The sequence below is a fragment of the Eulemur rufifrons genome, chromosome 30 (genome assembly GCF_041146395.1).
Source record: "Eulemur rufifrons isolate Redbay chromosome 30, OSU_ERuf_1, whole genome shotgun sequence".
In the NCBI taxonomy this organism is placed as follows: domain Eukaryota; kingdom Metazoa; phylum Chordata; class Mammalia; order Primates; family Lemuridae; genus Eulemur; species Eulemur rufifrons.
The window spans coordinates 127,299,358-127,317,476 of NC_091012.1; the positions used below are offsets into that span (position 1 = coordinate 127,299,358).

An 18,119-nucleotide genomic window follows, 5' to 3' on the forward strand; every position below is an offset into this window, starting at 1 on the left:
AAATTCAATGTCAAAAAAACAGTCACTCACAGGAAATAAAATGTAGGAGGGAAAGGGTCTGTTCATGTTCCTTAGTTATTGACAAAATAGGCACAGCTAGATAACAGCCCTGGTTTCCAAGCAAAACAAGACAGTACAATTTGTAAAGTCTCAGGGAACTAGAATTGTTAGCAACTGCCAGATCTGGAAAGGACATGGGCTTTTGTATCAGATCTGTGTTCACACTCAATACTCAAACAGCTTAATATTTATGACCCTTAGTTCCACCATCTGTAAAATTAAGGTTAAATGAGATAATATATTTATAGAACCTAAACTAATACTTGGATTCTATAGATCTTAAAATAAATATTAGTTTATTTCTATTCACCAGACCCTACAGGTAGATCAAAAGGGGGTTTGTGGTATTATTTTCCCTGCTGGACTAATAAGAAGAAAAGTACATTAACTGTATACTCCTGAGATCAACCTTTTATAAGAATGTGATTTATATCACAAAGGCCATCACTGCTACACAGTGAGGGGAAGAGGATTGCTCAGTATCATTTATACAGTAGATAACAAAAAAAGAATAGGAATGCTGCACTGCTGATACTATGAATTCATATTTTCCCTCCATACATTTAGGTAAAATGTTTTAAAAAGCTTTACTTTTCTAAATATAAAACAAATTATTTTATAAATATTCAAATATTTCATAAATATAAAATTTATTAACTGAAAGTAGGAATAAAAGAAGTATCCTTCGACAGGCATATGGATCTTCACCACCTACTAACTGGCAGATGCAAAAATGACATGATTTCATACCAGAGATGAAGAAATTATTAGGACAGACCGGCATTGACCAAGAAATAGATTTATAAAGAAAAGCAACCAACTGTTTAGTAACAAGAAAGGAGATGCCTTTACACAAAGTATAATGTAGTCATAATCCATTTCTAGCAATAAAATATCTATAAAGTCATTTATTGATTCAACACATATGACCAAATTACCATTTGAAAGGTAGTCTGGTGATTATAGAGCAAAGGAAGTTTGATTATTTTATTAAGTATTTCATCCAAATGATGACTGAGATGAATTATCCCTGTTATAGAATATCTTTTGCTGATCTGTTTTTGTCATAAATGAACAGTTAAAAATTCCAGTTTCAAATTCTCTTTGCTCTAGATTATTTTATTATATTCTAACCATGCTACATACAATCTTAAATATTATATCATGTTTTTCTATTAGATACAATAGAATGGTTATAACTAATGTACTCATTTTTTTGCACTGTAGATTTTTAATTATTAGTTAAACAAAGAAATATTCTTTAATGAAGATGAAAATAAATCTGAGTATACTTACCACATGAAGAATTTTATTCTCAGTTTCATATACAGTACAATCCTGGAAAAAGAAACATATAAATTAGATTCAAAAAAATAAAAAATTATTTTATAAATATTCTTAGGAACTGTACTATTATTATGATTTTTAAAAAGTCTTGATAATTCAAATAAAAACTACAATAAGAATGGAAAAAATCTGGAATGCTATATACCAAAATATTAATAGTACTGATGTTCAGTTTTAAAGGACATACTTATTTTCACTGAACTGCATTTTCTAATTTTACTACTTTTAAACATACATAATAAAAGACAATACACATTAAGTAGACTTTTAAAAAACAATTATTGAAAAAATACTGTAACTATTTTCTATCTAAACTTTCATCTGTAATAAATGCATCCTGTTGAAATAACTCCAACATTTCAAATGCAAATTTATTATAGATTAGAACATCAAGAAAAACATTAACATTTATTTCAATGGTCATATCAAAATCTCATACTTTTATATTTTCAACTATTGCAAGCTATTATATACACCTTATAGTACACATTTAAAATTCATATATGCTACTAATAATTAGCAAGCTTAAAGTTCTCACCTAAATTTCAGTCACTGAAATTCTCTAAAAAAATAAGCCCACCATTAATTTAATCAAGTCCCATTTATTTATTTTTGTTGTTACTGTCATTGCCCTTGGCGGTCTTCATAAATTCTTTGCCTAGGCTGATAACTAGAAGAGTTTTTCCAACATTTTCTTCTAGAATTCTTGTGGTTTCATGTCTTAACGTTTAAGTCTGTTATCCATCTTGAATTAATTTTTGTGAGTGGTGAGAGATATGGATACTATTTAAATCTTCTACATGTGGCTACCCTATTTTCCCAGCACCACTTATTGAATAGGGATTCTTTTCCCCAGTGTAAATTGCTGTCTACTTTCTCAAAGATCAGATGGCAATATGTGGATGATTTTCTATATGGGTTCTCTATTCTGTTCCATTGGTCTATGTCTCTATTTTTGTGCCAGTACCATGCTGTTTTGGTTACTATAACCTTGTAGTATAGCTTAAAGTTGGGTAAAGTGATGCCTCCAGATTTGTTCTTTTTGCTTAAGGTTCCTTTAGCTATGTGGGCTCTTTTCTGGTTCCAAACAAAGCTTGATTAAATTAAAAAGCTTCTCCAAGGAATCAATAGAGCAAATAGACAACCTACAGAATGGCAGAAAATATTCACATGCTATACATCTGATAAGGGGCTAATAACCAGAATCTACAAAGAACTTAAGCAAATCAGCAAGAAAAAAAATCAAACAACCCCTTTAAAAAGTGGGCAAAAGACATGAACAGAAGTTTTTCAAAAGAAGATAGACTGATGGCCAATAAACATATGAAAAAATGCTCAACGTCACTAATTACCAGAGAAATGCAAATCAAAACCACAAGGAAATATCACCTAATCTCAGTGAGAATGGCATTTATCAAAAAGTCCCAAAACAACAGATGCTGGCATGGATGCAGAGAGAAAGGAACACTTATACACTGTAGGTGAGACTGCAAACCAGTGCAACATCTATGAAAAACAGTATGGAGATTCCTCAAAGAACTAAAAGTAGACCTATCATTTGATCTAGCACTCCCACTACTGGGTATTTACCCAAAGAAAAAAAGTCATTGTGTTAAAAAGACACTTGCACTTGAATGTTTACTGCAGCACAGTTCACAAATACACAGATGTGGAATTAACTGAGATGTCCATCAATTCATGAGTGGATTAATAAAATGTGTATATGTATATAACGGAGTACTACTCAGCCATAAAAAATGACCTTTTGCAACAATCTGGATGGGACTGGAGACCATTCTCCTAAGCAAAGTATCTCAAGAATGGGAAAACAAGCACCACATGTATTCAATGTCAAATTGGAACTAACTGATCAGCACTCATGTGCACAGATGGAAGTAAAAGTCAATGGAAATCATGCAGGGGGTGGGGAGGAGGGGATGGGTAAAATCATATCTAACAGGTACAATATACACTATCTGGGTGATGGGCACACTTATAACTTTGATTCAGGCAGTACAAAAGCATTTGTACCTCTGTAATATTCTGAAATAAAAAATAAAAAAAATAAAAAATAAAATTAAAAAATGCCACCATTGTCTTTTTTACCCTCAATTGCTTGATATATAATAAGTGGCAATATAACTAAGTGATCTTAGCTTAGAACTTATGTTTCTGTGGCTCAGTTTCCTCAAGGAATTTACAAAATGAGCATGATATAAGTAGTAACCCTATAAGGGTGCTGTGAGAATTAAATGACAAAATGAGATAAATCACTTGGCATAGCATCTGACATACAGTAAGTGATAAATACATTTTAATCATATGTTATTATTGTTCTTCATAATTAAATTTTTCAAAACTAATTACCTTTACTTCAAAATACAAAATTAACCTATTATTATTTGACCAATTAAAAAAATCCATATTACATAGTACTGCATATTTTAAGGAATGACAGTCCATTTCATTTTCCTTTAAATTTCGTTTTAACAAAAAGAAATGTTGTTCAATATAGTTTTTGAATGTCTCCAGCCTCTAGAAGTCCAACATGCTATCCATTGCACCATGCATCAAAAACCTAATATAGTTTTTGATATTGCTGTTTCACCACAATACCTTGTCAGAAGTATTAATACATATTCAAATCAGGGATAAATTTTTTAAAGGTAAAATTTAGGTCTGATTCATTTCACAAACTAATAGAAATGATTAAGGATTGAGTCTTGCCTTTCTCAGGGGCTCGAAGCAGAAGAAGTTTTCTTCAAATCCAGGTGTATCTGTTTCTGTGTACTTATACAAAGTCAACTCTTAATAAATAATTATAAGCAGAGAGAAGCCAAAGGTAAGATAAAACATTTATATTTGGAAAGTGCACTTGTACTTATATCTGACTTTGGAAGAGTCCAATTTCACAGAAATTAACTTCAAACACAATTTCATTGGGAAGAGATGATTTGGGAAAAGCTGGGAAGTTGCCCAGTTTCCCACGCTGCTTCTATGGCTTGCTTCAGTTGCAGTGTATGTAAGTTTCATTATTTGCTTACCTTCCCAGGATCAGAGGATATGATTAAACATTAAAACTTCAAAGGGATTCTCCTCAAGGAAAAAAGTAAATATGATCTAAATTTATACTGTACTAGTGGTATAATAATCATACAGAAAGTACTAATAACTATTTGAAGTTCCCAGTATAATATAGCAAAAATAACTGTTAAAATAATTTTAAACTGTTTTCAGTAATCATACGTTGTTTGGTAGTAGTGTTGTGATTGCGATTGTTGCACAGAATCTGTTTTGTGTGCTTTATAAAATGAAACAATTAAACAACTACGAGACCATCATTCTAACACTCCTGGTGTCACTGATAAGTATTTTTAGGATGGGAGAAAGCAGATACATATGTAAGACTGAAGAAGTTAAATAAAAACCCTAGAATATGTGTATATGTGTATGTACCTATTTCCTAGCTCTTCCCACTGAAAAGGCATAGGAAAAATGACCAACCTAGTAATAATAAACTTCCCACAGTTTGTGGTCTTGAAGTACCATTTCCTTGGCTTTCTCGGAAAATGGCTGATTCCAGATTGGGGACAGGAAATATAAAAGATGAGCTTGGATTATATTGTGATATAAAATAGAAGGAAGTATTAAAGATTAGTAGGGTTGTGTCAGTAGGACTCAGGAATCAACATGAAAAGATTCCCATTGGCCAAACATGGAACAATTTGAGCATCTAAAAGGATAATAACTGCAATGGATGCAAACACAGTAAATACTATTAAATCTTACATACATGTATATGTTTGATGCCATATTAATATTAAAATCTAAATATATAAAGATATGTTTAGTAATATTTTAATAACATCAAATATATTAATTGGACAATGCATAATAGATGTATTTTTCCCCTCGATTCAGCAAATATTAATCAACTATGCTAAGGATACAAAGATGAATAAAATAAGGCCCCTGAGTTAGAAAAGTACAGTTTAGGGAGATAGGCATTCACAAAAATAAGTTAAAACACACTGAACTCCAAAGTTTTCATGCTATTTTAAGTTTTAATAACTTTAGAAGTATAAATGCTACAAAATCATATAAATCAATAGGTATTAATAAAAGGCCAATTATTTAAAATTTTAAAATATTACTAGATTTTTAATGAAATTCAGCACAACCACTGGGTTGTGCCATACATTGCTCTAGTCAAATTTCAAACTTTGTAAAAACTTTCATCAGCTTTGGCTCAGTGACTGAAAGGATTACATTTGTAATCTTAGATTAAAGATTATTTGAAGAATAAAGTACTGCTGCATACTCAATAATTTTAACATGACCCCATAAGACAAAGTCTAAGGGAGATTCATGAGGTGACTGAAGTAGCCACATTTTTCCACCAATCTGAAACACTGTCACATACCAATACTGAAATTAAAAACTATTTAAAATATAGAAAACTAAATGACTGAAAAATAAATTTAAATACATTTTTAATGTTTTTTTTGTAAGTTTGTAGCACTTATACATGTGAAGTTATTAAAGGTTAAATCTGAACTAAGGTCTTTGGTATACCCTCAATTAGTATAATAAGGACACAATTATGGGGGCTGAAGGAGTAGAGGAGGAAGCAACTCACTCTGCCTAAAAAATAAAAATCAAGAACAGTGGCTTTTAATTAGGTCTTGGAAACAGTAAGTCTTTAGGCAAAGGAAATAAAGGCATCGTTGCAAAAACAATGTAATTATACTCAAACACAGTTAAGCTACTGCAGTAATTTTTAAATTTTAGTTCTGTATATATAAGATTCACTTGTGGGGGTTAAAATGCAGATTCCCAGGTTTTGTCCCCAGAAATATAGACTCAGTAGATTCAGAGTGAGGTCCCTAAGATGATTTTGATGAAGATGGTATTTTGAGAAACACTTGATCTATTTTATAGGATTATCATGTGATAGAGGAACACCCAACCAAACAAAAAATTATCAAATATACAGAATTCATAACTCAGTAAGGTGGTTTTAAAACATTATCTGGCGACTCATTCTAAACAGTTCTCAGATCCTCAAAGCTTATGTTCTGGTAACACATTCTTCCAATTTATTGACTGATTTTTTTTTTCTCCCAGTTAACTTCTTTCTTTCTTTAATAGCTTACTACTTTGAAGAGCTGCTCTACGTATTTGTATCTCTACTTTCTTTCAGCCAGATTGGCTTGTTCATTTTTTTTTTTTTTTTTTTTTGAGACAGAGTCTCACTCTGTTGCCCAGGCTAGAGTGAGTGCCGTGGCGTCAACCTAGCTCACAGCAACCTCAAACTCCTGGGCTCAAGAGATCCTCCTGTCTCAGCCTCCCGAGTAGCTGGGACTACAGGCATGCACCACCATGCCCGGCTAATTTTTTCTATATATATATATTTTTTAGCTGTCCATATAATTTCTTTCTATTTTTAGTAGAGATGGAGTCTCGCTCTTGCTCAGGCTGGTCTCGAACTCCTGAGCTCAAACGATCCGCCCACCTCGGCCTCCCAGAGTGCTAGGATTACAGGCGTGAGCCACCGCGCCCGGCCGGCTTGTTCATTATTGAAAGACAGAGGCTTTCACAAAGGGTGGGGGCACAGCATATTAAAAACAAAACAATAAAACCAAACAATACAAAGAATGCATATTAACCTGCTACTTTACATTAGGGAGAAGAATAGAAACTAAATGACTATTTTGTTAAGCTACAATTTTATGGAATTCATTTTATCATGCTAAATATTTAAATAGCCCTAGGTACTTTGGCAGATTTATTTTATTAGTAAGTTATTTTACTTCCATCAAAATGTGATTTTAAAATATTTGCTTCTCAAGTGTGGGTTTTATTAACATTTGGGGCCAAATATTTTCCCAAAAGATCACACCACAAGTTTTAAAAAGAAAATAGCACTGCATATGGAGAAATCTATACTTTACAAATCTATTCATGCTATGGAATGGTACACTTCTGATGTTCTAGTTATTTTTAGGTTAGAATTCAATTTCTATTTTTAAAATTAGAGTTAGAGCTATGGTACTATATACTCCCAGGAATTCTCTTCAGTAGCTCAAGCTGTCTTTTACTGTATATGCAAAATAAAATTGTCATTTCTTCTTTATACTTTTCCATATAATGCTTCTGTAATACAAACCATGTGATGCACATTTAAATGGACCAAATTCCTAATAAGGAAATATTCACAAAAATGAGTGGTTCTTCAATTTTGATCAGTTTTGTTCTTAGAAAAATAAGTATGCACAGAAACAGCTTCCCACAGATGAGCTATACACACACATAGGATCATAATCAGTTATCCTTTCTGAAACAATGATGCAATTGCTATACTGAGCACAATACACAGAATGATTTTTATTCCTACATGATACCATTGATGTTACATACTTTGTCAATAAGTTTTAAGCACATGGGGGTTATAATGTTCAGATCAAGTAATATTTCTCATCAACTGCATATTACAATCTTAAGAATAGTACATAAGTTATTAATAAATAAAGAGAAATAATGAAGGGAAATAGTATATGTCTCTAATAATAATACAATTATATCTTATGGAACTTTATAAATGCTATCAATTTTCATCTGTCTCACTTTAGTGTATATATATTATAGTATACCTTTACAAATAATATAAAAATATTGTTTTGATTAGAAGTGATATTTAAATGATACACCCATGCAAACCTTTGATAGTGGCACTCTCACCCTGAACACTTCAACATATATTAAGCTATCAAAATGTCTTTACATACCTAAGTAACTAATTTAGGCAATGAGTTAGTTACACTCTTTTTCTTTCTTTTTTCATTCATTCATTCATTCATTCAAGTCACAGTTAAGTTCACCAAAATGTTTTTTTTTTTATATGTCCTAAATGCAATTCACTATCAGGCACTAATGGGTGATCAAAGTTAAATTAAACTTGGTCCTTGGCCATCATGATTTCATTAATTAGTCTGGGAGAAAACATTCAAATAATAATGTAAGGTAAACAAGATAGATGCTAACAAATGATCCCATAAAAAGGAGATAAATACTGATTTGTTGATTCTGGATTAACTATTTGGAGGAGATGATAAGTTACTTAGCCTTAAATGGCTTTCAAATCTGGAAATTCGGGCTTCATGGGGAGGGAACATTTCAGATTGTGTGAACATACTGAACAAAGGCACAGTCAATAAGGAGTAAGCAGACTGATTTGGCTAGAGTGTAAAATACGTGGGGGGAATGCACTGGGAAAGAAAGCAGAGAAAATGTGGAGTCATATTATGGAAAGCTACCAATGATAGGCTGGAGAGACATTTTGTTTTTGTTTCAAAGGGAATAAAATTTCTATTTTTCTTTAACAAGCTAATTTCTATTTTGAAGTTCTTTCCACCAGGGTAGTGAAAAGTTAACTCAGTCAATTGATAATGTCTCTTGACTTTCCTCGGGGAAGAGCTGGTCAGGGCAGTCTACCTAATATTGCAGTTGATGTTATACAGCAACGTGACTGTGGGTGTGGAGTGTGGAGATGAAATTCCCTGGTCCAGCTAACAACTCCGATGGCCATCTCTTGTTCATTTCTTCCTTAAGTTATAAGAGTAACTCTGGTGCCATGTCTCAGATTTGGGAATCTCTGCAAAGCTGTGTATCTTCCTAGATATACCAACTGGATGTTTTATCTCTAGGAAGAATGGAGGAATGTGAACTTTACTCTGATACAAGAGTTTTCATAGATGTTTGAATATGAGAAGTATGTAACTGAATTTATGTTTTATGCAAATGGTAGGAAAGAAGTGGTAGATTTATTTGGAAGGGAGAAAAACTGGAGCTAGGGAGACCAGTTAGAATACTTTTTCAATAGGAAATGTGTTATGTAATCAGGGCTTGAACTAAGGTCATGATGATAGAAAGGGGAGATGAGGATAGGTAGATGAAACACAGCCAGAAATGAGAGAATTAGGTGACTTATTGGGTAAAAAGAATAATGGGGAGGGAAAAGTTAAAGATTACTCCAGGGGTTCAAGCCTAAGCAAATGGATGAATGGCAGGCATAGTGGAGATGCAGAAGAAAATTTCAGAAGATTAAAATTATATTTTGTGCATGTGAAATCAGAAGTGGCTGAAAGCAGGACATCTTATACACAACTGTCTAGCAAGCTGCTAAAAAAAAGCTGAACTAGAACTGAAATAGAGCCAGATCTGGGAGATATTTACGTTGAAGTGATAGTTAAAGCTGTAAGAAAACAAAAACGACTTCATCAAAACAGATTATGTATGGTGGGAGGCCAGCTGAGGATAAAACCTCAGACAATGCTTGTTTAGGAGCCAGAGAGAGGAAGACTTAATCCCATGGCCAGGATTAAATGGAGAAAGTGATATTACAGAGGCAAGGAAAGAGAGTTTTAGAGAGGGAGAACAGTGTCTAATTTACGTGAGGGAATGAGAAAAATGACAGTAAGAAGTTTAAAAATCAGTTTTAACATAATGATGGAGATGAAACACTTGTTGAAAAGGACAAGCATGGGGAGTTTAGATGTGTAAATAATAGTAGCTAATATAAACTATTTTTCTAAGAAATGTTTCAAAATAGGAAAGGAACTATAAAACTAGCTTTGTGAGAAGCAGGGTCGAAGTGATCAGAAAAAATTAGGGGAGGAAAAGAAGATAAAGACAATTTAGAGTTTATCATGATATGCTAATTTATAAAAAATCCAGATAAATATATTTATATAACTCAGCCAATGTAAAGATTATAAATGGAAAGAGTGCCTAAGCAATGCTCTGTGTAACATGATACCTATCATTACTGTTTGGAGATTATATTAGGAGATGGAGGATCTAGTACTATATACACACCAAAAAAGAAGGTATCAACAGAAGGGTTGATGTGATAAATATTAAAAAAGGAAAATGACTGAAGTGTGATAGAAAAGGGAAAAACAAGTGAATCAAGATTATATCTACTACCTTACATCTTATTAAAACAGTATAATAAATTTGGCAAATTCATCAACCATGGGAAAGAAGGCACAAATCTGGTTAGGGGCTTAAGAAAGGTGAACAATATTGTCAGGAGTAGAGAAGATTTAGATGAGCTGCTTATTCCCCAGAGTAAAAAGAGACTGTGATATATTATGGACTACAGTTCATGATTTGGAGAACAGCAAAAGCAAAATGCATGTTGTAAAAAGAAAGAAAAGACTCGATTTTTCCACTAGTTTTGAGCCTTTTTATAGCCTTTTTACATTTTTAAAAAACAGTTGATTCTTTGAAAAAATAAATAAAATTGACACACCTCTTCCTAGATTAATCAGATGCAGAAAAGAAAGGACTCTAATAAGCTCAATCAGGAATGAAAAAGGAGAAATTACAACTGATACCACAGAAATACACAGTATCATCTATGAATACTGTAAAAACCTCCATGCACATAAACTGGAAAATGTGGAGGAAATGGACAAATTCATAGAAACACACAGCCTCCCTAGACTCAATCAGGAAGAAATAGAATTCCTGAACAGACCAATATCAAGTATTGAAATTGAAGCAGCAGTAAAAAAACCTTCCTAAAAAGTCCCAGACCAGATGGTTTCACACCTGAATTCTACCAGACCTACAAAGAAGAACTGGTGCCTATCTTGCAGAAATTATTCCACATTGAGAAGGAAGGAATCCTTCCCAACACTTTTAGGAAGCCAACATCACCCTGATACCAAAACCAGGAAAGGACGCAACAAAAAAGGAAAACTACAGACCAATATCCCTTATGAATATAGATGCAAAAATTCTCAACAAAATCATAGTAAACTGAATTCAGGTGCTTATCAAAAAAATGATCTATCACAACCAAGTGGGCTTCATCCCAGAGATGCAGGGATGGTTCAACATATGCGAATCTATAAATGTAATTCACCACATAAATAGAAGCAAAAACAAAGATTATATGATCCTCTCAATAGATACAGAAAAAGCATTTGACAAAATTCAGCACCCTTTTATGATAAGAACACTTAACAAAATAGGCATAGACGGGACTTACCTAAAACTGACAAAAGCCATATATGACAAGCCCACAGCCACCATCATACTGAACAGGGAAAAATTGAAAGCATTCCCGCTTAGAAGTGGAACCAGACAAGGTTGCCCTCTATCACCGCTTCTGTTCAACATAGTGCTGGAAGTCCTAGCCAGAACAATCAGACAAGAGAAAGAAACCAAGGGCATCCAAATGGGGGCAGAAGAGATCAAACTATTGCTCTTTGCTGATGATATGATTTTATATCTAGAAAAGTCCAAAGATTATGCCTTGAGACTACTGGAATTAATAAACAAATTCAGAAAGTCTCAGGTTACAAAATCAATGTACAGAAATCAGTAGCATTGAACAACAGTCAAACTGAGAACCAAATCAAAGACTCAATACTTTTCACAATAGCAACAAACAAAATAAAATACCTAGGAATATATTTAACTAAGGAGGTGAAAGACCACTATAGGGAGAACTATGAAACACTGAGGAAGGAAATAGCAGAAGATGTAAACAGGTGGAAAACCATACCATGCTCATGGGTCAGCAGAAAAGTCCAAACTGAATTTAGATTCATCAAAGACCAAAAGGTGACTGTCCTGAGTGCAAAGAATGTCCATGGTGAACAGATGGGAATGAGTATTTTTGAATGTGTTACCAAAATTCCATAGGTTAGCTCTAATTTCAAAAACCTAAATGCTCTTGGGAAACAAGGCAGATGTATAATCACTTCATTGGCACTCCCTTCACCATTTTGACCAGCTCAATGACCACAAACTACTAGTTAGTATTCCTGCCACTATTTTGGGAGACAGAGGAGGAGGGTTCATGCAGGCTGATATTTGTTGAAATTTAAAAACGAATTTTTAAACAAATTGGCTAATATTTTCATGAGGTTAAACAGGGTTATGAGTTATAACATAGAAAAAGCAATAAACAAAGAATGGGAGATTGGGGGTGAGTGTGACTTTAGTGGCCATCTATCCCTGTTTCACAAATAAAGACACAGAGAAGTTAAACAATTCACTTAAGTAGACAAAGTTATCTGGCAATAAAACTGGGCCTACAACCATGTCTTTTGACACCTTGTCCAGTTCATTTTACCACACCCCCAAAGCATTCCCTACCCTAATGGGAGATAATAGCTGATGATCTAAGGAGTAAACTGAACTTGTTTCTAAGGCAAATATAAATACTAATTTTTTTCTCTACTATCTTTAATGCCTCTAGTTTCTACCATGGTTAATCATATTCTACATTATATGGCAGACCCAATGAATTCCCTTTCTGTCAGACAGTTTTAATTCATAGATAAAAAATAATACCAGCTATGCTTATACCACAGAGTTGTCATGAGCATCATAACAACTCTGCTTACTTACCTATGAACATCAAGTGACATAGAAATGTTTTGTAAATTACAAAACATGCAAATGTTAGCTGTTATTATCATCATCCACAGACTAGATGGAGGAAAATGAAATTAGATTATCCCTAAGGTCCCTCCCAACTTAACAAGGCCATGATTCCATAATTCTGTACTTGAGTTGTCTCCACACCCACAAGTGTAAGTATTTTTCACCTACTACATATACTGATTACGTGCTATATCCACATACATTTACAGATTATTATTACCTTTGAAATACATTATCTATCTGGATGGCTATAATACATTAATCAATATCATGAACTATTATGCAAGGATGTTTAACAAACATAAGATGAATGCCTCTTAGCCAGAGAGGTGTTCTATTCTTATCACTGACTTTTTACCAAAGTATTATCCCAAGTCATGTATTATTTTACTCAGTGGTCTAGAGAAAAATGTGCACAGACAATCCAAAAGATACAAGGGTGGAAAAACAGCCAAATAAAATTCCAAAGGGAAGAAGATACAATGAGCTCAAAGTGTAGCAGGAAAGAGAAGCCACATACATGTGTATATAGTACAGTATAAATTGGTAGCCACACACAACAAAGGCAAAAATAAACAAGTGGGACTACATCAACCTAAAAAGTTTCCATACAGAAAAAGAAACAATCAAGAAAATGAAAAGGCAATCTACAGAATGGGAGAAAATATTTGCAAACCATATATATCCAATGAAGGGTTGATATCCAAAATATATAAAGAACTTATACAACTCAATAGGAAAAAAAATGAATAACCCAATTAAAAAATGGGCAAAGGACCTAAATAGATATTTTTCCAAAGATGAAATACAAATGGTCATCAGGTATGTGAAAAAATGCTCAAGATGAAACAAAAATCAAAACCACAATGAGATATCACCTCACTACGGTTAGAATGGCTATTATCAAAAAGTCAAAAGATAAGTGTTAGCAAGGCTGTAGAGAAAACGGAACCCTTGCACACTATTTTCATAAATGCAAACTGGTTGTCATTATGGAAGACAGTATGGAGCTTCCTCAAAAAATTAAAAATGGAACTACCATATCATCTGGCAATCCCTCTTCTCGATATATATCCAGAGGAAATAAAATCTCTATCTTGAAGAGATATCTGTACTACCATGTCACTGCAGAATTATTTACAGTAACCAAGATAAAGAAATAATCTAAGTGTCCTACAAAAGCTAAATGGAAAATTAAAATGTGATACACACACATGTGCACGTGCACACACATGAGAATATTATTCAGCCTTTAAAAAGAAGGAAATTCTGCCATTTGTGACAACATGGATGAACCTGAAAGACATTATGCTAAGTGAAATAAACCAGACACAGAAAGAAAAATACAGCATAATCTTACTTATATATGAAATCTAAAAAACAAAGTTAAACTCATAGTAACAGAGAGTAGAATGGTGGTTATAAGGGGCAGGGGTGGGGGACATGTTGGTCAAATGGTATAAACTTTCAGTTGTAAGATGAAAGATTAATAGTTCTGGAGACCTAATGTACAACATGGTGACCACAGTCAATAATAACATACTGTATACTTGAAATTTGCTAAGAGAGTAGATTTCAAGTGGTCTCCTCTCTCTCTCTCTCTCTCTCTCTCACACACACACGCACACACACATAACTATGTCAGATGAAGGATGGGTTAATTATCTTGTTTGTGGTAATTATTTCACGGTTTATATACACATCAAAACATCATGCTGTATATCTTAAACATATACAATTTTTATGTGTCAATCATGCCTCAATACAGCTGGAAAAAATAAGTTGGTAGCTCCAAAGAGAGACATGGACAAAGGGTATTAAAGAAGCAAAGTAAACCACCTAAGTAAGTAATCTGAGGAAGTGGGAATGACATTTTGGTGAAAGAGAAGCATGAGTAGAGTCTGGAAGAATACACAACAGTTATCTGGACAAAGGGTGAGAACAGTCAAGACAAAGGGAACAGCATGATTAGAAGGACATAGGGCTGATAACCAGATGTAGGCAGGGAACTAAACATAGTTTGATATTACTGGAATATGAATTGTAAAGCAAGAAGAACTGAAACATGAGGTTAATGAGGTAGGCTGGCACTCAACCATTTTTAAAGAGCTTAAAATTTAACTTGTACATGTAGGGGGCCCCTGAAGGGATAGAAGCAGAAAAGTATTATGATCAAATATGACATCGACATCAGTCTCTCTGGTGGCAATATGATTTAAGGGGACTACAGAAGAGTGAGGGAGCATTCTGCCAATAAGGTTTTCTACAAATATTCATTTCTCACTTGCTTTCATTCAATCTGTTACATAAAGTACTCTTCATTACAGAATGGCTTTGGGTATAACATTTCATTTACAACCTCCTGGGCATATCTTTACATAAAAATGATTTATAAATTTCTATATTCAAACTGTAGAAAGGAGACTATGCAAAAATTTTTGTCACATAAAATCATTAATACAATATTTGTTGGTTTATCAATAAATTAAATTTCCATGTTTTGAGGCTCAAGTTCAACACTTCAACATAGTATATTTCACTATGAAAACCCAGAACATAATTGATGCCAAAAGCTGGAAAAGTAGAAAAATTGTGCATACAATTTGGAGATTCTCAGGTTTATAAAGGCTATGGAAAATATGTAAGAAAGAGAAAAATCCTAATTCTTCCAATTCTTCCACACCTTGCATAATATTCCTCTTCAAAATTCTGCTACATTTCTCTCCCATGAGGTCATCTAAAATGCAGCTCTGATCACTCTATTCTTTCACTTGACAATGAAAGACTAATGTCCCAATAGTTGGATAGGTCTGTAAACTAATCTTTTAGCAAATAGACACTTAGAGATGTAGGCAAAAGGAAGGCTGATTGCTTTTTCTGCACTCAGATGGGTCTCCAACAAATCCAAAAAATTTCACAATTTCAAGACTAAAGTGAAGCAAAAATTTCAGGTACCAGTGACCAGAAAACTCATTAGAGTTAGATTGTAATCCATGTAACTTTAGTGGCTTTGTTTTGACAGTCTGAAGAGGCTGCAAACTAATTCCCATTATGAACTAAGTTTGTTTATTCTGTATGTCTTCAGTAAAGACCTAAATGGTTTTGAATGGCCTACCAGATAACTACTAACTATGCATAACATTATGCTTCCATCAGTTATCTATTTGCTAGTCTTAGTCTCTCCCATTACACTGTCAATATTTTTAAAGAAGGAACCCTATATTTAACTGCATTGTCTCTTTACTTTCTCAAGGTGTACACTCTTATCATCTGAATTTATCTGTTATCAATATTTTATTCCATTGATTCTCTATTTTCACTTTCCATAATAAATGTTTTACATTGGTTTTACAGATGGGGCATAAAAATGAAACTTTAAAAGCCATATTTTTGAAAACAAAATTTTTAATTGCCAAACTAGTACAGTATATTTAGTTTTTTCACAGTTCTATTTTGAACAAAAATAAACTTTCACAGTTTTAAAAACATTTTAAACATGAGGTTGGTTTTAAACTTTCATCTGCATGATCTCAGAAGATATTTTTAACAAAAATAATGAGCCACTATCCTTGTGAAGATTTGTATTATATAAAAGATATCAAAAACTTTATATTCATACAATGAAGCTAACATTGCTTTGTAATGAACAACAGCCTCTTTAGCTTCCAGATATTCAAGTTACTTATTATAACGACCATCTAATATATCCAAAGGGAAAGAAAATCTATATGATCTAAGTGATGGGAGACAATTTTTCCCTTGTGACAAACTCAACTAAAAAGTTCAAGTAAAAATAAATGTCACATCACATCATAAATAAAAATATAAATTAAACATTAACACTTTAATTGAAGATTATCCACTTGGCTGTCAGAAAATAAAGGAATATTAAAACAAATTCCAGCTGGGCACAGCGGCTCATGCTTGTAATCCTAGCACTTTGGGAGGCTGAGGTGGGAGGCTAGCTTGAGGCCAGGAGTTCAAGACTGGCCTGAGCAAGAGCGAGACCCCATCTCTACAAAAAAATAGAAAAATTAGCCGGGCATGGTGGCAGGTGCCTGTAGTCCCAGCTACTCAGAAGGCTGAGACAGGAGGATCACTTGAACCTAGGAGCTTAAGGTTGCAGTGAGCTATGATGATGCCACTGCACTCTAGCCCAGACGACAGAGTGAGACTTTGTCTCAAAAAAAAAAAAAAAAAAAAAAAACCCAAATTCCTAGTATTAGTTAAAAAAAATTCCTTAGCCCAATATATCTTTGTCTCTTTTTTCTCTTTAGGTTGCATTTTCTTGGATAAAATGGAACCATTCCTATTCAGTAATTGTGTGCAATATTTGAAAAAGTGTCATTTATATCCACTCACTCAATAAACATTTTTAGATCATTGATGATGATGAGATTTAAATCCTAATAAATACTAAATTGTCCAAGTAATAGTACTAGCTTAAATCTAAGCTTAATTTGGTATACCTTCAAAAGAAATATTCCATGGAATCAGTATCCATTTAGGCTTTCCTAGTACTAAGTTATTATTAAAGTTTACAGTACTGAGTTACTATAAACCATAATTTTGTGCTTGCACAAAATTCAACAGGTAATTTATTTATTCCACCCCCCACCTAAACCTACCACCCATACTACAGATGTTCCCATAGATATTAGATTATACTTAAAATATCAAGAGTTACACACACACACACACACACCCCCCACACACCAAACACACTATACTACTGAGAGAAGCTTTCAAACCCAATCTTTATCAAATGTTTTTATATTTAAATTTTTTCCACATCATTAAATTTTACCTCTTTCTTCACATTCAAATAAATAATATTGTTGTCCTCAAAATTCTAGTATAATGTTATACTGGAATTCTTCATAGATTCATTGCTATGACAGACTGTAATATAATTTCTAAACATACACTACCTTTTTTTGTGTGTGGGGGGGAGTAAACTTCCTTGAGCATCTGAAGTCAGTCATGGACATGTGTCTTGTTTTGACCAATTAACTGTGATCAGACATGCTATGTCACATTTCCATGCAGACGCTTTAGGAACCAGCAGTGCATGGTTCACCATGCTCTCTTTTCCCTCTGACATGGTGACCAGCAATATTCTACAAGAGGCTACTCTATCAGCCTGGGCTTTGAAGTGAATAGGATGTAGAGTAGAGCTATACCAATCCAGGATGGACCATGGGGCATGAGTACTGGGTATGAGCATTATTAAAAGCCACTAATAT

At 33.4% G+C, this 18,119-nt stretch overlaps 1 protein-coding gene across 4 annotated transcripts in view; it reads right to left on the minus strand.

Annotated features, from left to right (window-relative positions):
• The window catches only part of CNKSR2 (connector enhancer of kinase suppressor of Ras 2), a 268,798-nt gene that overhangs the window by 172,019 nt on the left and 78,660 nt on the right, over nt 1–18,119 (minus strand). For all 4 annotated transcript variants that reach the window (XM_069463485.1, XM_069463484.1, XM_069463483.1 and 1 more), the window contains exon 5: nt 1,357–1,398. In XM_069463485.1, coding sequence (XP_069319586.1) covers nt 1,357–1,398 — 42 coding nt within the window. The remainder of the gene's footprint in view (nt 1–1,356; nt 1,399–18,119) is intronic.